This window comes from Tinamus guttatus, unplaced genomic scaffold (assembly GCF_059628265.1).
Source record: "Tinamus guttatus ecotype Peru unplaced genomic scaffold, ASM5962826v1 Tinamus_guttatus_pri_ptg000004l, whole genome shotgun sequence".
Classification (NCBI taxonomy): domain Eukaryota; kingdom Metazoa; phylum Chordata; class Aves; order Tinamiformes; family Tinamidae; genus Tinamus; species Tinamus guttatus.
The window spans coordinates 9,066,944-9,092,851 of NW_028288538.1; the positions used below are offsets into that span (position 1 = coordinate 9,066,944).

General features: G+C 41.1%; 1 protein-coding gene across 2 annotated transcripts in view; it reads right to left on the minus strand.

The window, feature by feature from the left end:
• The window catches only part of ADAMTSL3 (ADAMTS like 3), a 176,366-nt gene that overhangs the window by 62,917 nt on the left and 87,541 nt on the right, over positions 1–25,908 (minus strand). For both annotated transcript variants that reach the window (XR_015914404.1, XM_010213962.2), the window contains exons 6-7: positions 12,378–12,504; positions 2,364–2,438 (exon numbers count right to left, since the gene is read on the minus strand). Coding sequence is in view for 1 of the 2 variants with exons in the window: in XM_010213962.2 (XP_010212264.2) it covers positions 2,364–2,438; positions 12,378–12,504 (202 nt within the window). In the remaining variant the exon portion in view is untranslated. The remainder of the gene's footprint in view (positions 1–2,363; positions 2,439–12,377; positions 12,505–25,908) is intronic.

Genomic DNA, 25,908 nt, shown 5'->3' on the forward strand with positions numbered 1-25,908 from the left:
GCATTTTATTCATAACCAATTTGGTACCAAGTGTTTTGCTCTTTTCCATTGAATTATTTGCTGAACTCAAGTACACAAAAGTGAACAAGGAGCTTATGTGCAAAAAACACCTATGGAACACCTATGGTCTTGATGTATCTGTTGCCTGTTTCCAAGTATCCATACAGACACACAAAAAAAGCCCAATTCTTTCTAGCTACAAATAAATGAAGTATTTCCTAAAACATTAAGCTGTTAACTGTCAAAAAACGTTCAGAGCATTTGTTGCAGCTCTGTTATGTGCTGCATCTCCAACCAGATTTCCATTTTTGATGAATCCAGCAGCTGTGCTCCCCTGGAACAAGAGCATATCATAAAGCCAAGGATGAAACATTAAAAAAAAAAAAAAACCCAACAGTACAGGATGAAGGGAAAAGAGCCAGATGCTCTGTGGTGCTCTGAGGGCATTTGCTCCTGCTGCTGAAGCAGCAGCACGCAAAGAGCATCCGTGTTTTGGCAAGAGGAGGCAGCACAAAATTCACCAGTAAGCAGTCTCTGCCCTACCTGTTAGATTCACTTCCTTACGAATCAGGGGGAATGACTCTGACAAATGGAGCCCCTAATGGCTTCTGAAAGTCGGCAGTTAGTTATACCAGCGCACTCCCCCTGAAATCAATGAAGCTGCGGGGCAAAGATCACTTGGCTCTGAGCACAAGTGTCAAATGCAACAGCCAAAACCACACAAAAAGCAGAAAAGAGGACAAGCAAATTGTCCCAAAGCACACCCAGAACTCTTGCAGATCTATGATGCAATGCAATTTTTTTGAGAGGAGGAAGGAGAGGGAAGGGATTATTTGTTTTTTTCTTTTCCTCCCAACAGCTCTCACTTGTTTCTAACCTTTGTCATTTAAAAAATTTTAGGTAACAAACATCTAAATCCTCACAGATTTAGAAACAGATGTGCTGGGGTTAAAGGGACATTTCACAATTCTCTTTCAGCTAAGGACCTAGCTAGCAAAGGTAACGCCAAGCCACAGCTTCTTCGCGGAGCCACCCTGGGTAGGAAGCCAGGAGCGCTCTGTACTTAGCGAGAGCTGCTGCATTCCTCAGGAGCTTTCCAGAAATCCCCCAGGAGCCACCAAATCGAGTACTTTTCCTCATATGAAGCTAAAATAACAACTTCCTTCTGCAGAAGCAATTAAAGAAGACCAAAATGGGGGAGGAAAACAAGAGTCTTGACCTGAACTTGTCAGGATCACTTCTTTATATACCTCTTGCAATGGTTTTACATGAATATTATTTATATCAAGATAAGTTCTGCTTTGCAAATTCACTTTATCAATGTTATATCTAGGAGCTACCAGTCATTCTGAAGCTGCCCTACAATGCAATTATCGTTCAATATTTTCTTTGAAATTAAATAACATCTTTCATTCATTTTATTTATGATTCAGACTGAGGCCTCTAGCTGCCCTATTAAATATTTTTAAAATGAAATAACATTAAATAATCATTTATTTCACTGTTTGGCATGGCAGTCTCGCTTGTCATTGAATTGATAAATGCTGTATCTAAAGCAGGTCTGTGATAAAGAAATAAAACATATTACCATCAACCTCATAGAAAATATTAGGAAACAAATGACTGACAAAATAGCAAGCTATTATTCACAGACCATATGTAATGAACATGAATTTATGGCAATGTAAGATATTAGATGGGAATTATTTCACTCATTTTGTTTACCTCACCTCAGATCATCTATACCGTTGCTCAAGCTGACTACATTGCTTTCTGGCTGCCAGGTCTAGGGCTTGATTTAAATTAAGCTATTTACATACTCACTGGTAAGCATGCATTTAAGTGCTTGGCTGAATCAGGGCTAACATGGCCAACACCTGGCAGGACCAAGCTCACAGACGTCCCCACTCACTCAGGCTTTCAGCATCACAGAACTTGTGTAAGATCCAGGGGGAACTGACTCTCACTGCTGGCTTCCCAAAGCCACGGGCCTAAAGCCATGTTGGTCTTCCACAGAAACCTACCACTGGGTTATACCAAGTGCTTTTGATCCAAGACCCACACATAACACTTAGGGAGTAATTTTGATGGAACTGTTTGCATGTTGGAGAGTGTAGGACCTTATTTTAGATTTCTTATCTAAACCAAGTAATTCTTGTATAAGACATCACAGTTATTTATACAATTTCTTTTTACTAAGCAGACTTCCAATGCTCTGTAGGAGTATCTCCAGGGTGAGTTTTAAAGATGGGAAGAGGAATTAAGATAACGATCTTACTCAAATTCCCAAAGTTAGGAGGGGTCAAATACAGTTGTTTTTATCTGCTGCCCAGTAGCAAATACATGAAACAGCTCACTCATACCAAGGTGTGCTGGTCCTTTCAGCGTAATTCTCACACTGCGACTCCCATGCGGTACAGCAATCACAGTCTCTTCCCCTAGGAAAATTTAAGAAATATTTTAGAAGTTATATAACATCGGGGAATTTGCACATCACACAGCTAGACTGAAAACTGTCAAGTGTGTCTCAAAAATATTTAACAGGTTCCGCACTTTCTTCTGTTAAAAATAACCACATTATTTTATAAAGTACAGTATACTGAGTCTGTTTGCTATACTATGCCACTATTAAGAACTACATGTAGACTTGTAAATCTTGCTCATTATTGGAAAATTATCTGCTTTAAAGAAAATAAACATGCCAAAATTTCAGTAGTGTATTAGAAGCATATTTCTACTTTGTTGTCCCAGCTTTATTTCCTAATCATTGACCTGATTTAAGGAATCTAAGTAGATTCCCCATTAGAACTTCCCTTTACCAAGCCCTACAGCTGTTCAGCCTCATGTTGCCCACACCTCATTTCCTGCTGCAGGTCACAGCCTTAATAAGTGGCAGTACTTACAGGAAATAAATCATCTACTTAACACTAACCCTGAACCAATTACAGACCAGTTAAGAGAAAATATATATTTGCTATTAAATATATATTAAAGCACTATCTGCATCTAACTTACCGTATAAGATCATTCCTTCCAGTAAGGGCCCCAAATTAAAATTTACCATAAACCAAACCAGCCCCAAGTTGGACATGTCAATACAAAATGGCTTTTGGCTGCCTAAAAGGCCGCTTCAAATGATTACGTAAAATACACACTTACTGCTGTACGTTTTACAAGGATGAAAGTTATTATTTTCCATGTGTTATTTTCCATTTCCCAAAGTAGGAAATCCATGATTTGCCCAAACAAGCCGAGTTAACGGTCAAATCAATAGACTGGAGCGTTTTACGCCGCCGCAAGCAGCGCTCTCGGGACCAGGCAGGCACAGGGCCCAGAAGGGTCATGGCACCCAGGGCTCAGAGGAAGGTCCCCACCTGGGCCCGGCCACAAGCCTGTCCCCACACCCAGAGCCTCTCGCTGTGAGCCCTGAGCCTTCCCCAGGGGAATTAACACAGGATCCCACATCAGGGGCCTACAAGGAGACACAGCAACACGGGGGAACAGGTCCAATCATGATTTTTTCTTAGCTAACGTACAGCAGGAAGCCAGGGACTTGCACGGCCTTCCAGATACCACCAAATCACACACTGTGGCAATGGACACAGGGAAGGGCTCTTCTTGCTTCTCATGAAATCTGTGTCTTAACAGGGAGCCTTCAGAAATTTCCAGCAACACAACTGTGGCTGAGGAAATCCACGGAAAGCCAATAAGGCTTCTAAGTTGACCAAATGCTATCTAACCATCAGCCTTCCCATCGCGTGACCAAGGACGCTGTGCTTTTCGCTCTGACGTTGTAAAGGAAAATCACATCCTCTAAATTAATCACAAAACCACAAGCATTTTAAGAAAAGCATGCTGTAGGTTTCTCGCAGCAAACAATAGCAATTTTGCCAAAAGCCTATGGAAACAATGAAATGTGGCAGTCAATTATTTTCATTCTTTCAGATGCCTGTGCTAATGCTAAGGGCTAGCGCAGAGGGATTTCATTCTTGTAAGTTCAGAAAATAATGTTAGCTCAAGGTCAGTGATACATTGCTCCAGAATTACTCATATAATACTTTGAGGAAGAATATTTGAGTTTAGTTTTTAACTAAAAAGTAGTTGAAGACTATTTCTTGCTACTTTAAACCAGACCCTTTTACAGTAGATGCTAAATTATCAGCTTCTGGTTTACATCTCCTTAGCATAAGTATGACATTCTGCCAAATGTTCAGGATACTTCAAGCAAATGCTGCAATTATTTTTTCTGAAATAAACACCTTCTTATGTTACAGGTTTTATATCGCCAGTTTCTAGGAAGGTCATTTAAATATAACAATTTATTTTGGATGTAATAAAATATGATCTTTATTAATTTCATACTTGGGTATTCCACCAGAGTGCAAAATACTACAGTAAGAACAATCATACAGCTAAGGAGCCCTGGAAAAAGCATTAACTACTGAACCACTTAATATCTTCTTGCATCTTGGTTTTTCATCAGGAGAATTGCTAAAGATAGCCAGAAGGTAATGGACATGTGTATCTTTAAAGTAAGGAAATAACTACTGAATTTGCATGTGCTCTACAGCACTCGAGCAAAAGTGGGTTTGAGGGGCCCACGTGTCCCCACCTGGTCAGGGATTGCACCCCTGCTCCACAACCGCCCAGCGAGCGCTCCCAGTCCCCGCGGCCGCTGTTCCGAGGCGGATCCAAGGGCGCTCGGCACCTAGCGGAGAGGCCACGCGCGAGGCTTCTCCTGAGCACACCGGGGCGCCCCGGCCGCGCTTCCTCCACCTCACGAGCACCGCTCGCCTCGGCCGGCTCCAGCTCCCCTGCCCGGATGCTTCGCATTCCTTTAGCGGCGCTGCAGACGTTCCACCCTCACCGAGGCACTCTCCAGTATGGTCCAAAAGTCTCACGGGGGTGCTAAATTTGCTGTTTCTCTGTGGTGGAGAAAATATTACCAGCAAGCGTTTTATTTGTATTAGAGGAGATGAGGCTCCCAGGAAAACAAGGTTCCGCCTCTGCAGGCCCACAGCAGAGCCACGAAAGCCGACAGCAGGAGATGCTTGTAACCTGGCGGAGATGATCATCCTCAGGCAGTCTTTCCAAAAGAGGAAGTAATTTACAGGATAAAAATGAAAGTGAGATTCTTGGAATTCTGAATGGAGATGGGGAACTGGAAGAGGATGGGATAGAGCTGACCTAAGGGATTCCTTCACATTTGTCTTACAACAGCTTTACTTAATACGAATTTAGAATTATCCAGGTGTACTTCCAAAACTAAATATTCAAAAGGCCCGTGCTTCTCAGTGGAAATCATATAACTCATATTCTTTAAGGATAACAAGTCTCCATCAGGCTGTATTTTTCCATCAAATCATTACGATCTGCAACGATACAAGCACTGAAGCCTTATATAGACATGGGGAGAGTTTCCACCTGAAAATCCATACTTAGAATTTCCTTTTTTTTCTTTTTCTTTTGCATAACCTAGCTAAATGTCTTTGCAAGTTAATTGCTGGCCTTATCTAAAACTGAAAACAAATTAGCTGAAAAAAATCACACAAAACTTGCAGGAACACTAGACTATAAAATCTGGCTCTAGAGGTCACATCAAAAACTGCAAAACACAGACGTGAGGTACTGTCTCCGTGCCGTGATGCAGAGACCCCTTCATGGATTCCCAAGGGATGCAGCTCCTCCTGCTCCTGGCTGCCAGGGGCCTCCTGTCCGTACCTGGGACTCTCCCAGCACACACACGTGTACGCACACAAACACGCACACACTACACACAGCACTTGCTGATTAAGCTCCTGGACTGCTTTTACTTGCGATGGCAAGGTTTGATCCTGTTTCTATGGTGTTAATGTGGGTTTAGATTTTGGATTTTAAGGAGAGCAAGATCAGACTCCCTGCTATGGTAAGACTGGGAGCTAATCCCCAGGATCAAAATAAAGGAGCCACATTCCTGAGCTGAATCCAATTCAGCAGGTTTTATTTATTTTTCCATGTGGGCCATGGTGGACCCATTTACTGTTTCGCATACGGGCCAGTTGGGATTTTTTCCTCCCTTCTCTTACAGCAGGGCAGAGGATTTATTTCAGGCCTATAAAAACTGTTTCTTTCCATGTATTTGCTCAGCGTTTATCTGACCAGTCCTCCAGGTCTGGTTCAAGGCTCTGTGCACTCTCGTGAACTGTCAAGCAAAGAGAACCAAAACCTCCAAAGATTCATGATGTTCCTGCAGGGCTCCCTTGGTCACTCTGCCACTGGCACATTTCAGAAGACGCCGGCACGGGGTCATATGCTGACCTGTCCAAGAAGAAGAACCCTGCATGGGGGGCACATCCGTCCTGGGTCTGCTCGAGTCCTTCCCTCGGTCGCCAGCCCCCGGGCCCGCTCGGTACCTCATGGCTGCTCCTGCGCTCCCAGGCTGCCTCCGCGGCTGAGCCGCCGCTCAGTGCGCTTCGGAGGAAATACTTCCAGCATGTGGTAACCTGCTCTTGAGAGAGACAGTACGGCCTCAACTCCTGTTAATTATTTACTCATTACTTGTTCTGGACCTCTTCGGAAATCTGTATGCACTGGGGAAAACCGACACGAGCGGTAAGCAAAGCACTGCTTGGCTACTCTGACTTAGTGAACATTACTGGTTGGAGAGGACAGAAACCACCAAGTGTCTCCAGAACAATCACATTCCAAAATCTCATCACCAGAGATTCCAAGTACAGGCGAGAATCTTCCAACATCCCCTTCTATCTCAGCTACCCCAAACACGCAGCGGAAAAAAGAGTTTATTCCAGCCATCGTTCTAGCAGGGAATTACCCAGATCTCTGTGTTTCAGCCTTTGCAGGCACGCTTTTCAACCTTAGTAGCTTAAAATATTTTTGCTGCAAACCGCATGACTTCATCGCTGCCCAGCCCACTGAAGAAAGCTGAAGTGTTTGCAGCTTTGACCAGAAGGCGTGACTGGTTTAAGCTGAAGCTCCAGATGAATCCCATGATATATTTGGACAGTGACCCTGACCCTGGAATAACTACTGGAATTATTTTCAGTAATAGAGAAGAGCAGGCAAATGACATGCAAAGCTACTAAACCGTAAAACATAAACACATTTAAAACGCAGAGCACCAGAGCACTGACTTCTAAGTTGGTGCTCATGAGCTACGCTTACCTTAATTCTAACAAGAATTTATTTTAGAGGAGTTTTAGTTTAGAGATGTTGAATCCATTATCATGTAAAATCTTCAGCCCTTTTTAAAACACGAAAACTCTTTTGCATTTTTTATGCGCAAAGATATACAATTAGCAGCCCATCAAGAAAATGGATTTCAAGTAAATTTAGTGTGAATTAAGTAATGAAATGGCCGATGTCCTTAAACAAGAAAATTTCAAAGATAGAACTGGAAAGTAAGCAAGGGAGTCTTATGAAATTTGTAGCAACCCCAAACTAACCAAATAAAATAAAGCCCTGTGATGAAAAAGTACTGTTACTGTTCCTTCTCAGAAATATGGAAGTGCAAGAAAGCCTGGACTGACTCCACTTTGTAGAGTAAGATTTAATTTTGTCTTTTGGGGGTGGGATACAGCAGAGCGCAAACTCTGTTATCAGGCAATGAAAAAGCCTACTCCATTTCCAGTGTTTACTTCAGACTAACTCTAGTTGGATCCCCTGAAATACATTTGCATTAGCTGCTGGAGAACATTAGGTGCTTTTCTGGAGCAGCCTCACCCAAAAGAAATTCAGTTCATGCTCTCCAAAACTATTCTATGATGTGAACGGAGGAGCAGTACGCAGGGATCATCTGGAGATTGGCTTCAAAAATATATACTTGTTATCCAAACTGAAATACTAATATATGAGCAATTCTATCCCTTCCCACACAGTCTTCCTGCCAAATCAGTCCCAATGCTCTCCCCTGACTCCATGCAGGAATGGTTTTCCCCCTTCCTTTCACCGTGTTCCTGATTCCGTCTCCCACCCTAGATTCCTTATTTAATCTCAATCTCCCCATCTTCCTCTTTTGGTAGTTAGGTAAACCCAGTGTATCAGTCCTAGATCTTTCTCCCACTTTGGCATATCTGTCTCATCTGTCATATCTTCACCCTAGGGCCATAGCATCAAACTGTTCTGTTCAGCTAATCTCACTTTGCCTTTTCCTCTCCTCATACTGTCATTTAATCCCATTACTGCCATCATAAACCCGAGAGGGTAAGAAGCCACTGCAAGCTCTCTTCCCTAAAGCTGGAACACGAGGATGGAGGCATCCCCGAGAGCCCATTGGGGGGTGCCCACCCCACACTGGAGCGGAGCAGAAAGCAACAACTCTGAGGACACTTTTTAACAGCTTAACTCTAGAATAGGAACCTGGTAATTCATCCCAAGGAGATTGCATACGTACAGTCTTGTATGTGTAGGATGTTGACAGACGACAAACCAGAAAACACTTAGAAAAAGACAAACTTTTCAAATGTTAGCTGCTCACATCCATGAAGCCATGAAGCCCTGAGCATGAAGTGTTTTTTTTTTTTTTTTTTTTTCTTGCAAGGGGTTATAGTAAAATATGCATTGATGTTCACAGATATTGCAAAAGACTCATCCATGACCAGAAGACTTCTGCCTGCCAAATTTCAAATCCCTGATCTGTGATCAAGTCCAACAATGGGGGGTGTTAAGGCATTTAAAGAAAAGGTTGCAGGAATGTTTTGACAGGGGGAAACAACATGTTTTTCTCTATCCACGTCCTTGGAATATGCTGAATTTTTTGGCTGAAAGTCCTCCAAAACATTTAGCACCTGGCATGGAAAGTTTCTAACTCAAGTGCTCAATTTTGCAAAAAAAAAATCCTTCATACAAGCTGAAGTATCAGGCAGTCTTGACAATAAGAGTTCCTAGCTCTACGTACAATAATTTTAAGGAGGGTCAAAGACACAGGGTACCCAGCTGTCATGAACCCGAGTCAGCTAATGGCACTACCCAGAGAGCCTCCTAATACCAAGGCACTAAATAATCACCGTGGCGCAAGGCTTCTGCTTACATAAAAGTGTAAACTGGAATTAGGCTTTTGATGAAGTATATTTGGGGATGACAGCATACAAATGTGTGGCAGGAAGTGACCCACGATAAATTACACAGTGCACAAAAAACAAATACATGAAATGAAAAAAAAAGAGAATAGCTGCAAAGAATTAACTTATTACTATGTTTTATACGAAGCTTTTAGTAAAAATCTATGAAAGTTAAGGCTTGTGAATATCAAAGACTTACGAGAATCAAGACCAGCCTACATCAAGTCTGTGCTTCATTCTCTCTTAATAACAGAACCTGCAACCCTCCTCCTTGGTATCAGAACCAGAACACTTTCCTACCTCTTCTTGCCAATAACGGTGCAGAAAGCAGACATCAGGGCCCAATCCTACAATTTTTCCATGTGCACAAAGTGCAGTGAAGTTAATGGGAGTTCCATGCACATTGTGCTAGAAAGTTCAGGCCCATGATATCTCATTTCCCAATGGGATGGTACATTTTACAACCTATTACACTTTCTGTTTGAATATCATTAGTCAAATCTTTAATCATTTTACCAGAATGTTAGAATCTGGCTTGCTGGCAGAAATCTTTCTTACTTTGTCTTTCAAAGGCAATTAAGTGTTGGTGGAAAAAATAAAGAACTTTTGAAATGACAGTTTGTTTCATATTTGTAAAACAGTAGGACTTCTTTCAGTGCTGTTTAATACTAAGATCTGACAGAAACGTTCTTTTTAAAAAAAAAAAAAAAGATACAGGAGCTAATAAACCAAAGCAAGTCCTTTATGAAAAATCATTTGCTATCAGTGTCTAAACTTTTCATCTAAAAACAAGGAACAAGATAACTAGGTGTTTTTATTTTCCTTTATGCTCCCTTTTTTCATAATAAAATCTTTGGTTGTTGCTCTCTTTCCCAGTTTTCAAATGTGCCTCATTGCACAATAATTATACATCCAGCTCACAACCATCTTTTTTTCCTTTTTTTTTTATTAACATTTCAGTTGCAAAGAAAAGTTGATTACATGAAAGCACTTTCACACTGTGTCTTGAAGAACTTAACCCAGAAAGATTTTGCTTGTCATCATCCTAATACCATGGTACTAAATGGTACTAAGACAAAGGTTTTCATTTTAGTAGTGCATGCATGCTGTCCTGCTTACGTGGACTATAAATTCATTCACATAATCTTCATAACCCATGCAAGGCAATGGGAAGCTTTCCACCAAGTGAAGTGAGATGCAGGAGCCGTTAGCTGAGCCACAACATCACAAGTGAAATTACATTATTTTTGTTGGCAATACCCAAAACTGTCACAAAATGCCTCTTTCAAAACCAGGCTTTTTCTGCACTGTACTTACTTAAAAAAAAAAAAAGAATAATAAATTATGAACTTTTTAATTCATTTATCAAGAACTAGCCAGCTAAATTTGCCAAATGAACAAATTTAGTTTGGGTTGCCTTAGAGGTAGCTAGGGTTTCCCCAGGAACTGCCCTTCTATAGGACAGTTTCTATCAGTGTTAAACTGGAATAGACAATACAATTTCCTTTTGTTTCTGCTCCTGCCCACATCAGAATGAGGAAGAAATACAGACATATGCATGTGCGTGCATATGCCCATATATAAAATATATAACACATAGAAACATAACTAATGCTACAAATATATTACTCAATCATTTTTGCTTCGCAAACGCTTCATTTATGCTGTGCAGAAACTCAGAGTATTTGGCCTGATGAACTGAAGAAAAGAAAAGACAAAAACGTAGCCTCCATGAAAAGTCTTCTTTAGCAGAGTGCAAAAATTGAAGACGTTTGCTCAGTGTTAGGATGAACAAACACAAAGCCTTATAAATTACTGAACTACAATCTCCGGGCTAAGAAAAAGACCTCCAATAAAGTCAAGGCAAAAAACGACAAGCATAGCCCATCCAACACATGAAAAAAAGGCTGCGTTTAACTTGTGTAAAATTATTCTGTGAGTTTAGAGATGCTGCCACAAAAACGTTCATATTTTTGATAGGATTACCTTTGTTAAACAAACATATTAAATCACAGGAATTATGCACACAAACAGTATAATGTAGCCTAACGCGAAAACCTACAGACCGATATAATTCACTGCATTGTAAGGTAACATGCACTAAGATAATATACGCTACACTTCAAATTACATTTATACTTAAGCATCCTCCAAGCAGCAACATAAAATAAACACAAGGAAATATTTATGTGTACTGCAAAAAGTACCAAGCATGGTTCAACATACAACAGCTTCTAAAATCAGGCCAAAGATGTTTCTTTGCATGCACAGAAACAGTACCGAAACAGATGCAGCTGTCCCAGACTGCTGCTTCATCTACCTGTTTCCATCTGAACTCATCTTTGAACACTGACTTTATTTTAAAAGCACAAGGTATCAGCCTCGCATCTGTGGCTGTACAGGAAGGTAAGGGATGCCAGAGGTATCGTGCCAACGTGACAAACGGAACAAATTTGAGAGAACTGCTTTCCCACGTGATAAGCAAATAGGACCAAATGTTATGTGATGACTGGAGCATCACCTGCAAGGGTGGAAAGCACACAAAGTCACAGGCTTCAGCCCATTCTCCTCTCATCCATTATCTGCTCAAACAACTGGTTTAGCTGGTGAAACTGTGTCTTCAAAGAAAAGAAGAGTCCGACATGACAATCTGCCCTGATTTGTCCCCCACAGCCTGGTCAGACTCTTTAGGGTCCAGTAAAAGGTCCAATTTTGGCATTCTTCCTCTCACACATTCAATATTACTGAGACCTACAAAGCTACTCACAGTAAGGTGCTACTTTGAGGAAAAACGGCAGCATCTAAGACAAACACATGAAACTGAGAAGGGAATATTATTCCCTTTAAGCCTTCTGCTTTTGCACCATACAAGCCTCTGAAGTTCAACTGTCTTAGACACTTTAAAAAAAGAAGAAAAGTTAAGTTAAAAAACAGGCACTTTCAATCACGGGCCACAATTTCCATAAAACCATCTATAAGATGTTTCCATGATTTAAAAACTTTGCTACAGCATCACATATATTGCAACATGAGGATACCCTCTAAAATAAGATGTATATCTTGATGGTTATTCCTGATAGAATGAATTGAGTTCCTGCACAAAAAATGCATATCTCAAATTCTTTCCTAGCTATACCCTAATGTGTGGTATCCCTAGTGGAATTTTAACAGACTAATCTAGCACAGATTTTAAAATAAGTAGCTTTGGAAAACTGCAAACAAGTATATAGTGAAAAGGTCAGACTCAGTAATATGGATGTTAATATACAAGCAGAAAACATAGTCAAGGATAAATTAACAGAGGATCAATTTGCAACCTACTTTTTTCTGGTGAGAACTGTGCCTTAGCTTGTCCCCTCACAAGCCTGCATGTTGAACCATCTCCTGCACAGATTCCACAGTTGTCTTCCTTGGCATTGCTCCCAAGTTGTCGATCACAGCCTACTGCCTGCCAACATCAACACCACAGTCAGAAGGAGGGCAAAGCTGTAGTAGACATGCTCAGATTTCTGGAATTTTATTTATTATGTTATCCTTTTGATTTTATGAGCTGGCCTCATTCTTTCAAAGCATATCTTGCTTTTCATATTTAAACTATATAAGATCTTAAAAGCACACTGTGATTTCCATGATTTTAATAATGAACCACAACAATTGATATATTTAGCTATTCAAACATAGGAAATACATGAATCACTTTCCAACTGCATATGTGAATGTACACCATTGAGCATTATTCTTTACAAAGGACAACTGTTTTATTTAGAATTTGTTTTTCATCACCTGTTAAATTATGTCTGGGAAAGGATTAATGCAATGAAATAACTCACATTAAATATTTAAAGGGCACTCAGCCTTCAGCGTCATAGACAAAAATTCCAGAGTAGGGATCCATTTGTTGTCCTGCCTAACAACATTTAATTGACATTGGTGTTTATTTCCTATTCACTACACACAGTACCAGTTACATATATATTTGTTAATCAGAATTTATAAAACCTGGATGGCTCAGTTCTCTGCTTTTGACTTAATTTTTCTTTTTGACTGTGAGATCTGATCTTTGCAATATTTACTGTAGAAACATTCCAGTCAAACCATTGACAAAAGTGTTTAGAAAGCAAACTTTTGAGAAACTCTCATCTGAAAACTCTCTAACTGTAAAGCAAACTGTTGCAGGTTTCCCTTTTTCTTCAGATCAGTCACACAGGCATACAAAAGGGAAGCCTTAGAAGGAGGAAAAGACAACAATGACTAAAAGTGCCTGTCTGATGAAGAGAGAAAGATATTTGGTCCCACAAAATTATCTTCTCAGTGTTTAGAAGAAGATGTATCAAATGCTAAGCAATGCGTTAAAAAAAGAATATGCAACCTCAAGCTTTCTCAAGTCGACCTGTATGCCTCCTACACCTACACTTCCCTAAGAAGGGCAGCTAATTTATTGCAGATTTTCTTTTTTTCCTCCCAAACTCTGAACTGACAAATGGATAAAAAGCACTGTGGAAACTTATGGCTAAAAGCAGCACTAGAGCTCTGAAGTTGGCCTGTGCTCTGCTCTTCCTATATAAAAAATGCTTGGAAGGGGCAGCCGTCACTGCCAAGATCCGCTGCCTCTGCTCCGTGCCAGAACTGACACGCGATCCCCTCGGAGAGCCGGGGATGGAGGCCGCGCGTAACAGGCAGGCCTGGGTCTTCCAAGCCCTGAGTAAACACACGCACGGAGCACAGATCATGGACAATCACGGCCAAACATGGAAGTGAGAGCTCTGCAAGTCTCACGTTTCCAGAGAAGAGGCAGCGCAGCGGCCCCCTCTCCCGCTCCCCGTTGCCCTCTTTGCCGCGGCCCACTCTCTCCGAAGCTGAAAGCTCTGTGGAGGGAAGTTAACTGCATGGATTATACTAAGGTACTTTAGCTGGGAACCATGTTGCACTGAAAGGCATCTGCCTAATTTTTACTTCCTTAGCTGGGCATTTCACAGGGAAGCAGGTTTATGCATCGCCTGGGGCTACAGCACCTCTCTTTCCGCCCTTCCCTTCCATAAGTCCACAGGTACGATGCCACGCGGCACAACGCGCAGCAGGCACATACGGCATGCTCTGCGGGGCCAGGAACACCAAACCTGGCAGGGATCCATCGGCTATCAGGAAGGAATGCTGCCCAGACCTGTAGGCTCTCCTTAAGGTCGCTAGACCCTGTGTTTACACCTGCTACAGAGGCGCTTTCAGATACTGGATCACCAGTGTTGAGACATCACAGCAACACCATCCCCGGACTTGTCTCCTGAAAGATGGTGGCGTGACGGCCCATGTGAAGTAAGAGCGAAAAGTCATGGAATAAAGAGATCGTAAAAATATGGGAGAATAAGGTGGTAAGAAAAGGGATATGGCAGGAAGCACTGTGAAATGTAGAAGATGAGAGAACATCCCCTTCTTGGAAAGAAGGCTAGGAATTCAATGCTGAATTCCATGGTGGATGGTTGCAAGGGAACTTCACAGAAGAAGAGAACATATACAACACCAGTGTTGTAATTTAGGATTGGAGTAAGAGTTAAAATGTTTTCATTTTAAGATATTACTTCAGTAATATCTTCAGTCAGATTCATGACTGATACACTAAAAAAGACAAAAAAAAAAAAAAAAAAGAGAGAGAAAAACAGTCCTACCTTCCTATTTTAGCAATTGGTATTGAGAAACGAAAGATAACTATAAAGCTCAAGCAGCAGAAGCTGACTGCACGCCAGTATGAATCAGAAAGCAGATATCATTTCAAAGGGCATAATAATTCGGTGCTTGACACAATGATTGGCCTTATCCTTGACACCCCCCTTCCAGCGCCCCGCTCCACAACACACCGAGCTCCTTTCTGACTGCTGCCACCTCCCTTCTCCGCTCACCCCGGGGCAGAGCTGTGACCTCCCTCCCCACCTCGCAGCGACGCTGCAAGAGTAAATGTCCTTAAAGGTCCTGAAACACCCGCATGTGGCAGCCATGAGGACCATACAAGTAGTTGAGAGTTTGTATTCCCCTAGCGTAGGCTTTTAAAAATATTTATGGTTCCCCACCTGCTTCTCCTGCTCTTATTCTCATAAAGACAATACCAGCACATGGAGGTAAACTGTTAGGACTACTGCAAATATAATATCTCCCCAGATCCCACAAACACATTCCTATTTTAGAGCATAATCTCATTTTCTCAATATTAAGAATATGTTTATTCACTCATCAATTAATTCTCAAAGGGCAAATTAAGCTGTACATTGTGATACTCTATGTGAGAAATTGCTGTTTTTATTAAACTATTGTATGTTTTGAGGCTACAGAGCTTGCAAGGCTTTGGTGGGAGGAGAGTGTAGATCAAGCAGAGGACTTCCAAGCACAGCCCCTTAAAGCCCAACATGACGATAATAAACATACAGTATAACTGGGCCGTAATGCACAGTCACTATGAACATAAAGTCTTACCACACAGAACAACTCTGTGAACAAAAGCCACTATTATGTCCATGGTGAAAAACAAGGAAAAGGGTAATCAGCACAACAGAATATGCCAGCGAACTGTTTCATGTTTATTACTTTCTTTTTCTCCTAATAATGCACAAAAACACCCAGAAAAGCAGACAGAATAGCTGCTATAGAAGACTTGGATATGGGAAAATCTTTACAGCACTCCTGCCTGAAAAGGTGGCATGTTCAGCTAGATGCATTCACCGTCAAGGGGCCTTCCTTCCAAGATTGTGCTTGCATCAATTGCTGTGAATACGAGCATCAAGCAAGGATATCCCAGGACACAATTTAGAAAACAGCACAGATCAGCATCACAGTTTAGGCCTGAAGTTTGTATAAAATTTTAAACTTTAACATTAAGCACTCCAAATATCCTGCAGATTTTGATGGGATTGGTCTCAAATTCGAGATCTCAAAGTGTTGCTACCGTAGGACTTTAGTAAGCTATACATCAAAAACATGATATATGTCAAATTTGAATGCCTAGAGATAGTCTTTTATATCTCTATTTGTAAAACTTTAAGTGTTAAAAAAGTACAATATAATAACACAATAAGAACTGTTTGTTTAAGACAAGCTGGGTAACAGCAGATCTTGCCAAAATAACAGGAAGCTGCAATGTATAGCTTTGGAAATCAGGCCCCAGCACCTGAATGCCATATATGGTATTTTGGCACCAAATATAAATTAAGGTATTAATATTTTAGCCTGTAACTTTGTTTGTAAAACAAAGAAGTTAATTCAAGAACCATTTTAAAGAGGGCACCTGTCTATTTGCATGCAAAACTACAATGCAGATAAGAGAGAGAAAAAAAAAAACACTCCACAGAAAAAAAACTCAGTTCTACACAACATCTCAGCAAGCCAGAGAGGTCTGATGATTGTCATGATTAAATGTTTGTTCGGGTTAATTTAACCCACATTGCTAGCTGTTTACAGAGCAAAGGGATCAGCTATAAATATTATAGGCAGAATGGGAGAACATCTGCAGGGTTTTAGGCCATAGTCAAAAATAATTATATTAGGCAATTTTAACATGGACTACATAAATGAAACATGCGATAATACAAACTGTAAAATGGAAGAACTGGGAACCTTTTACACCAAAAAAAAAAATCAGTCATAAATACTATCATTAAAAAAAAACACACACACAAGTACTCTAATGATTAGGTTGCAGCCAAGTTAGCCCAAGCAAACGGAGCTGGGAAAACACTGACCAAGGTGTAGCAGTATGAAGAACACACAGAAATTCAATTTAAAAGAGAAGTTTTGAGGAGCAGATATATTTAATAAATAAGTCCTATGGTGTACCTACGACTTTGGATAGGCTGGAACTGTTTTTGGAAAATGGCCTGATCCATGACTGTTTTCGGACAGAGCCTGAATATATTATTTGTTTCTCTTCCCACCCCCCTCCCTCAAACAAAAACAGAACTGTGCTAGAGAAAAATATTGTTTTGTTACAAGCAGCCAGAAGAGAAGGCATTTGGTCAGGCAGCAAAGAGCTGAAATGCTCGCCTGCTTCAACAGTGCAGTAAACTATATGTTAGAATGCTAAAGCTGTTCTGAAAGACAAAACTGAGGGGTGTTAAGTATTTTGTAGCATGCTTAGAATAGTTCATGAAGTTCAGAAAGGCAAAGGAAGAGTAAAAGGTCAGCCTATAAAATAGAGTAATACAAATGAAAGAAAATTGAAATTGCTGCTGATCTGTTAGCTCCTACTACTTTTTTTTTTAAAAAAACTTTTTTCTGGTTCTTAACCTCTAATTCCTCAGCTGAGGATTTAGACTGAAACAAAAAATGAATACACCATGTTAATTTTTTATTTTCTGAAAGTCAACATAAAACCTCTCAAATTTTCCTTTCTTCAACAGATGTTTATCATTAATTATGACAAGGAAATGGACAAGACTGCAAAGCGGTAGATTTTTAATGAAGATTCCCATTTAACAAAAAGGGACTCCAGTAAAATCCTGCAAACTCCTCCAGAGTCTCCTCTTAATGAACAGAAATGCAAACACTGGCTAGAGTTGCTACACAGAGTTCAGTGCTGGATCAGGCTTTGAAATTGCAACTTTTTCTTGTTAGGTCCCAGTTTTAGACCTCCTTAACTTTGTTATTCCCGTTACTGACCCCTCCCTCCCCTACTCAGGGGCTCTCCTGACAAACAGGCATGGCCCCTTTTTTGGGGTAAAACCTCCACTTCAGGGGGTGAATTGTCAATTATAAAAATGGGATGTTAAAGACTCAGAGCCACATACCTAGAACAGAGTGCCTGCAGATGTGCACCCACTCCGGAGAAAAAGAAAACCGATAGGAAATGAAGAGAAACACTAGGATCTGTGCATAACAAGCACCATTTAAGTGGAAGTATCCTTATTACTATTGTAAGCATGAAATTGTATTCTCCAATCTTTCTCTTTAAGAAATGGCTTGCCCCCCTTCCCTGGTCCTCTGGAGCCAGGAATCCAGGTACAGCCAGAAAAAACAAACATGCTGAGCTCTCCTAACACAAGGGGCCACAAGCAAATAAATCACTGCTATTTTTATTTGTGACAGATGTATAAATTCTATGAAACATTCTGATTAAAGTTGTGCTAATGCCTTTCTTTTTCCCTACCTTCTGTATCTTAGACTAAGCTCTTTAGCAGAGGGACCATTTATATATTCAGCAAACAACTCATTGAAAAAGTTATATATTTAATGCTAGTTTATTATTCTCAGCTGATTCTGATGGATTTTTGATGCATACAGACCGTCATTTATTAGAGCTGCCTAGCAGTGCCATTAAAATGATGTCTTAGTTCATTATGCTTTCCAGTGTTCCATATTTCTGGAACAGCAATGGCAGCTCAATGTCAGGGAGCAATGTTATTTTTTAAAATGATTGCTTTTAAGAAAATAAAAATAGAAAAATCAATTCAATAGACTCACACAAGGACACAATTAGCATCCTTCTAATTGCCTAGCAAACCACCCAGTGCTTGGGGAAAACCAAATGAGTCTGCTCAGCTCTGTGCACATTAGCACTTTGGGGTTTCCATCAGCCTGGCTATTTCCAAAGATGCTAACTGCATGTGCTCGCAAAAATGTACTGCTTATGGGATTTTAATGCAAAGGTAGAGATGGCTTTTAGCAAGATTCACCCAAAGCAGAAGACCCTGTGGATAATTTAAAGGAAAATCTCCAGTGCAACTCACTGCTTGAAACATGAAAGAAATGTTGAGCTAGGAGCCACACTGCAACAGGCTCAAACACACATAATATTTATATTCTTCCCAAGAAAGTGATAAAGTTATTTGATAAAGAATTATTTCTTTCAAGGCCTAACCAGTCTCCAGATATCCTGGTATGCGCTGCCCAATAGTTTTCATTTTAAAATGTTCCTATAACAGAACAGCTGCTGGCCAGTTTTAGTAAATTCATCCTGAGTAAGCTGGGCCACTCATCTGCTCAGAGGTGGCAAATACTGTGTGGACTAGATGCAATTTGTTTCCACTTCCTCTGAAATTTGGCAAGATGTGAGAAATATTGAATGAAAGTAGGCTATGACACCAACCAGATTCAATGGAGTGATGCGACTGCCCTGCCGCCAGCAGAGCCGTTCTCATAACCAGCCTATTTACGTCAACCTTACAAGAGATCAGAATTAAGATTAAAACGGAACTAAGAAAAACAGTCACATACTTTTAAAGGTTGTCAGCACTGCACAAGATAAAAGATATCCTCAGAACTTCTTTGGCAAAAGTATCTCCTCCAAGTCTTGTGACTTGACTAAGAAGGGACACATGTTTTCTTTCAACATTTGCTAGTAAAAGAAAAAAACAGCAACAAAAGGGAAAAATCCTTACATGCTCACTGAGATAAATTTCTATTGCTGTTTATTAGAATCACCCTGAATAGGGAAAACTAAAATTCTCAAGATCTTGGTCAAGGAAGAAGGATTTTTATTTCCACAAACATGGTCACACCCAAATATGCCCAAAATTCCAAGCAGAGAAATATTAAAAGCTGAACCATCATGTTCTATCATAGTATAGGGCTATTTTTCCATCAACATCAGCTATTTTTTGCATTTTCTCCCGCCCCACAGATTTGCCACGCAGACAGATGTTAGGAATGTGTGCATTCACACAATCAACACTGAATTTTAAATAGGTCTATGGCCTAATTATGGTTATAAAAACACAAATATTAAGTCCATCAAGTGAAAGTCATGCCGCATCTTATTCAATATTTCCCATGCATCTTTGTGCTGTCCTGAAATCCAGCAGCTGCCATTCAAAGCCCATCTAACCATTTACTCTGTAATCTGTGCTCACATCCGCTGCCTTGTGATAACTTCAGCTTGCAGTTTATTCCTACGCAGATAAAATATGGCCATGTAGGGAATATAAAGAAAAGACTCCCACTGCTCCTTTCCCACGCTTATAATCTCCAAGTAATTGATTCTGACAAAAAGAGGGAGATACAGCAAGATTTCCCTACAATTAAGGAAGTCACTTCCCATCGTTCCTAAAGGAGAAAGCGAGGCCGTAGCTTGGTGCATCAGCTTTAAGCAACGTTTTCAGTTTCTGGTTTATTTTCACTGGATATTGACCTTGGACTGAGGCAGGGTTTTGCGCTCACACAGACCTCTCCGAGCTCTCCCGCTCCCTGGTTGTACCTGCGCTCACCTGCCACCGTCCTGAGGAGCCCGAGGCCTCGCGGCCCAGCCAGGACAGGGCAGCCCAGCAAGGGCAGGGGGACGTGGGGCCCAGCACGTGTTAACACAGAGAATCCCCCTCCTTGGGGACCTCGTGGGGACGCTCACTAACCGCCATCCCAGCCCACCGCTTCCCAGCCACAGGAAGCAGCTCTCCCAGGTGGCCGCTTGAACTGGTTGAATTGGCAGTGAGAGCAGGAAGTTTTCCTCTGTGTATGTCCAGCTGTACATTGATGAGAAAGCAGGGAGTAAAGGGAGTCAAAATGTAAAGCTCAGTGAACGGAGGCATAAATGCAGAATGACGGGCACGAGGAGGAACAGCAGGAGGTTTAAATTCCCCAGTCACCAATACAGGGGAAAAGAATGTACGGCAATAAAAGAAACAGAAGATAAAAAATACACTGCATAAAATTCACTGCATACTAAAGGGATCCTAAAAAGACTTTCCACATAATTCTGTGAATATTTTATATCTTGAAGACAAGAGGCTAAAAAGTGTTCCCCCAATTCTGTAAATCCACTTCCATCAAATAAAACCAAGTGTTTCCAAAACACTTAACTCTTACTAGAGGATCTATCACATGCTGGGGCAGCTGAGAGCTTATTGGACCACCCAGCAGAGGAGCAAGTACTCCTTCCCACACAGTTTCCAATTATATATATATACATACATATATATATATGTAAAATATACATACATGCACAGGTTAGGAGACAAATTCCTACTGGGCTTCTGATTTTTAAGAATGCTTTTAAAAATACTTTCATGTGTAGAATCAGATTATGTGCCACTTCTCTGTCTGAGCCCAACCAAGTTTGCCTTGTTAGAGGAAGGTGAAGTTGGCACCTGGGCGATCTGAAGGTGACTCAGGTTCCAAGTTCAACAACATAAAAGAACAACCCTTGAGTTGCTCTACGGGCTTTATCACTGTTCAAAGGTTTTAGCACCTTGCTGAGCTGGAAAGTAAAACCACAAATGTACACACTTAACTAAAACAAAACAAGACTTGGCAGACAAAATCACTTGGAGAAAAAGGTGTAGAGACAGGGCAAACTGGAGAGCAGAGAATCCACCGCTTATTCAACAAGAAGGATTAAATGCATAGACATAAGGAACTCGTGGGCAGTCTTCCTCTGCAGGCAGCAGCAGCATAAGGAACGATGCTGCTGGAGGTCCTGAGCTTGTACATGTATGACATGAAGACTGACTCCTAGGCAAGGAGCTCCCAGTGTCTCTGGGAAAGATCCAGGCAGCCAGTGCTGGTGCCAGCAGACACAGGTCTCCGCATCCAGCAGAACAAGCAGCAGACAGGGAACAGAGCACCTGCCTCGCCGGCACCATCTCCACGTGGAGACACACACAGCTGCTCTACGATCCCTGGGACCTGTGGATACCCTTGCAGCTCAGCAGGGTCCAGCTTCCTGCACCACCATTTCCAGCCTTTAAATAGGGAACAACAATCCTTCCTTTGGAATTTTACTTTCCTATCTTTTTAAATATTTATCTCTTTAGGGCATTCCATACTATACAGACATATTTTTCTAATAATGATAATGGGTCCCTCTTCTCCTTTGCAATTATGACAGTACCATACAGCACTAATAAGCAACATGCTGTTGATCCTAGATGTAAGCAGCAAGATTTTACCAGAGGTGTAGAAACCTTACTCGAGAACACTTTCTTAACGGGGGTCTGTTGCAACTGAAGCATCTTCATGCTCCAAAATGTACTTTCAGCCCATTCACTTGCTACTCAATGGTATCTAGGAAAGAATGGTAGCACAGTGTAAAGGCCAGCTTAGCACAAAGCTACCATGAAATCAATTCCTCCCATGACTGAGTTACTTGGGGTTTGAAGGCTCAATAGGTGAAAAAGACAACATTCAAAAGTAAGAAAAAGCCCACACTGATTTTTTAAACTGTTATTTAACTGAGAATTAACTACTCTGCCTAATTTACATCTTACAGAAAGGTGATTCGCATCTTACAAAAAGGTCATCTTCAGTAACCTCACCCCCATCACGATTTGCTTAAGTGCAAGATTTAGAAGCCAAATAACTATTTTAATAAGTATCTCCTGAAATTCCAATCAAATTCTTCAATAAATTGAGGAAAGCACAAAAGAGAAATGCCTATAGTTTTAAGGAACCAACATTTCTTTGAAGCAAAAAATATTCTTAAATGCCTTATTGTGTACTATAATACACAACATATCTATACTATACATGTACATGTATACACACAGAGTATATAATTTAATATTTGCAGTGCTTTTGCTGGAAAGCACTGAGCTTTGCACATCTGTGGTAATACTGGATGGAAAGAAGTGTTCTTTCCTAGGACCCAAACTTCTTGTCCACCGTGGGCTGTCCTTTAAGGCATTTACATGTTCATAAAGAAATATCTACAGGCGCCCAAAGGGAAAGCAACTCTCATGATAAAGGGAGTCAGGTTCAGAAAAACTTCATAATCTGGTATGATTTTAAGTGTGAACAAACCTAATGAATCACGAAAAATGTGTGTGATAGACTTCCAAAAGTTTAAAATACCTGTACACAATGGAAAAATCTAAGGGATATTTACATCAAGTGCTCTTTGGTGGCAAATGCAGGAGATACCTCCACAGTGTCTTACAACACATAACCAAATGGAAATAATATGGCAGAATTCAATGGCTTTCGCCATGTGGGATGTGTTTGGATGTCAGCTAAATTTATGCCATATGCTACAGAGCATAGTGTAGTGTCTGCCTTTTTTGGAGCACAAACACTCGCTGACACTAAATGGAAAGTTCACTGCAGGATTTACATCATCTTTGACCTAATTGTGACAGAAGTGCTCAGGCTGCTCCCCAGGACTCTAGATGTTTTGGGTGATGCGTGTTTTTATTGTCCAAGCACATTGTTCCAGATTAGGAAAACTGTCACTGTAACTATTTCAGGTACTGAATGTATTAAGATCCCATTCTGCATTTTGGTAGAAAACATAGGTCCATGCAAATTAAAAACAAAAAACAAGCCAAGGGAAGGCCCCAGGGCAGCGGGAGCAACTGGGTAAATGTTGCCCACACGTCTGACATGCAGATGTTTTTAAATGTCTCCACCCACATCCAGATGGGCACAGCAGGAATATATTATGTGAAAAAATGTGTTGGGAGTTGTGCAGAGACTAGCAAAATATCAAGCAAGTTAAGTGTGAAAATCCTCCCAACAGTGAAGTTTTGACCTGTCCCCACTTAACACAACAGCCCCAGCTATTTGCTTTGGTAACAGAAGCAAGGCAGTAGCAGACTAAAACACGATCAAACGGTCTGGCTGAGCTAAGCCTCAAGCAACCCCCAAATTTCCCATATTAACTTCCCATTAAACTCTTCCCCGCTCCACTGCTTTTGGCTTGTACTTCCCCCTGAAGCCTCAAAGTTTGGTTATCCAAAGAGCAGTTTTGTTGTCTTGCGGTTTCATTGATGCTGCTTCATAGAGCTGGACCTGACTTGGTAAGGGACGTGCAAGGAATCGGAGCTGCAGCCGGACAAGGAGACCTTAATGCCCCACAAATTCACCCCACGCCAAGGAGAGAGGCAGAGCAAGCCTGAGGAGCGCCAGGCTTGGTGACACAGCTCTACCTGAGCAGGAACAGGAAAACCCACGAAAGCAAAATCGCGCTCGTGTGTGTACGGAGGGGGGACGCGCTTCCTATAAAACTGCCAACTCTCTGAGACAATAAATGAGCAAAACCAGCACCAGTTGGAAAGGGACCCAGGCAGGCCAGTCTCCTCACAGTAACTCTTTGGTGCTCTCAGGCATAAAATCAAAGATATCCACATCAGCAGTATGACATGTTTATTTAGATGAGTTAACTGTAAAAACACTTGCCAAGTAATTTGCAGGCTGTGCCAAGTATATGTCAGACCCCAACAGACTGATCTTACAGCAACAATTGTGGAGAATCACAATTTTTGCTGTCTGTCTCTTAACAGCAGTTGACTCCACAACCACATTTTTCCAGGAAAGATTAGATGTCAATTTGTTTTCTTTTCGTGCTTAAACAGGAGTAGGAACAGAGATCCGTGTCAGCTCCTGAGGAAATCCCCAGGTAGGCCTTTCCTTTTTTTAACAAGAAACCAATCTTTCCCCTCAACCCCTAAAACCGTCCACTCAGACTGAAAGGTTACTGAAACGACCCAAAAATTTAGAGGCCATGAAATCAAAACCTGTGCTTGGTAATGAAAACTGCAAGTGTTGATGAAAAATGAACAATTCAGGAAAACCTTTAAGCTATTTGTGCAAGAACTGAACCAGCAAAATACTAGCGAATTTTAAAGGAGGAAATTTCTTTTTCTGCATAACTACCCCATAAATAGCATTGACTTAGAGGAAACACAGTGAAAGCACCTAACAGTTTAGAGGGTTAGGTTAAGTTATAAAATCACTAAATCTCCTAAGTCACAGCACAGAACATATCCTAACCATGTACTTTTTTCCAAGCAGATGTTATCCCAAAGATATTTTTCTGAAATTAGATGAAATTATGAAAAACAAACAGAAGCAATGCAAGAGATGAAGAAAAGAAATCCATTCTCATTAAGTGCAACAGAGCTCTGGTGTCTGCTTCTGGAATGATTAATTCTTGCACCACTACTCATATTACTCCCCCAAACTGCTTATTTGAATTTCCAAATACTGGATGTCAGATATACATACAGAAATACTTCAAACTGCTAAGAAACAACATTTAAAGCATCCCTTTTCAATACACATTTCAGCAGTTCTCCACAAAACTGGATCCATCCTAGACAAAGTGAATTTCATGTTACCGTCTACGGCTTGCTGGATGTCGGAGGTTAGCACGGGAGGTCCTGGAAACCCCACAGGGTTTCCCACAGGGAAATCCCCCCTGTGCAGGAGTCTCACAAGCCTCGGAAAAACCTAGAGCTCCCTTAGATGCAGCATGACACTTCTGTGCCACAATGGCCACAACAGCAACGGCTGCCACAAAGAGCTTTGCTATCCTCCAGCCTGAAAACTGCTGTTAGAAGAGACACTGCTAAGAATAATACAGAAGAAATGTGTTATTTGGCAAGTGGTCCCAGAGTTTATAGAGGTATATCCTATTTTAAATGTGATGGGTAGTGAACACTGTCGGATAGCACTGTGCAGTACGATGGACAAGCGCTGCTTCTTCCAGGGGACAACTGTAAGGAATTCTTCTTCTATTTCGGAGGGAGCAGATGCGTTGTGCATTGGCACGGCTGGTATTGGAAGCGCAGTATACATAGAAGCCACATAAAACCCACAGGAAGATCCAGAGCATGTATTAGTGCTGCTGTAATCCATGCGCCAGTCTTCTGCCAAATGTATCAAGTTTTCCCCTATAACAGAGCTATTTTGCTCACTGGGCCATATCCTGCATTTTTTGAGTCACACGCATTTTAGGCACTTAGCAGAGCAACAACCACTTGCAGAAAAGGAAACTAATGGTAATAACATATCCATTCTGTGTACATAAAACCTAAGAGCACAATATTTCTTTGCTAATGAGACATGGGCAAAGCTGGCAAGACTCAAATATTCTACCCCTCTTTTTATACCAGCTAAAATCAATAGCGTAATTCCAATAATAAATATATCTGGAAATGTAGATTCC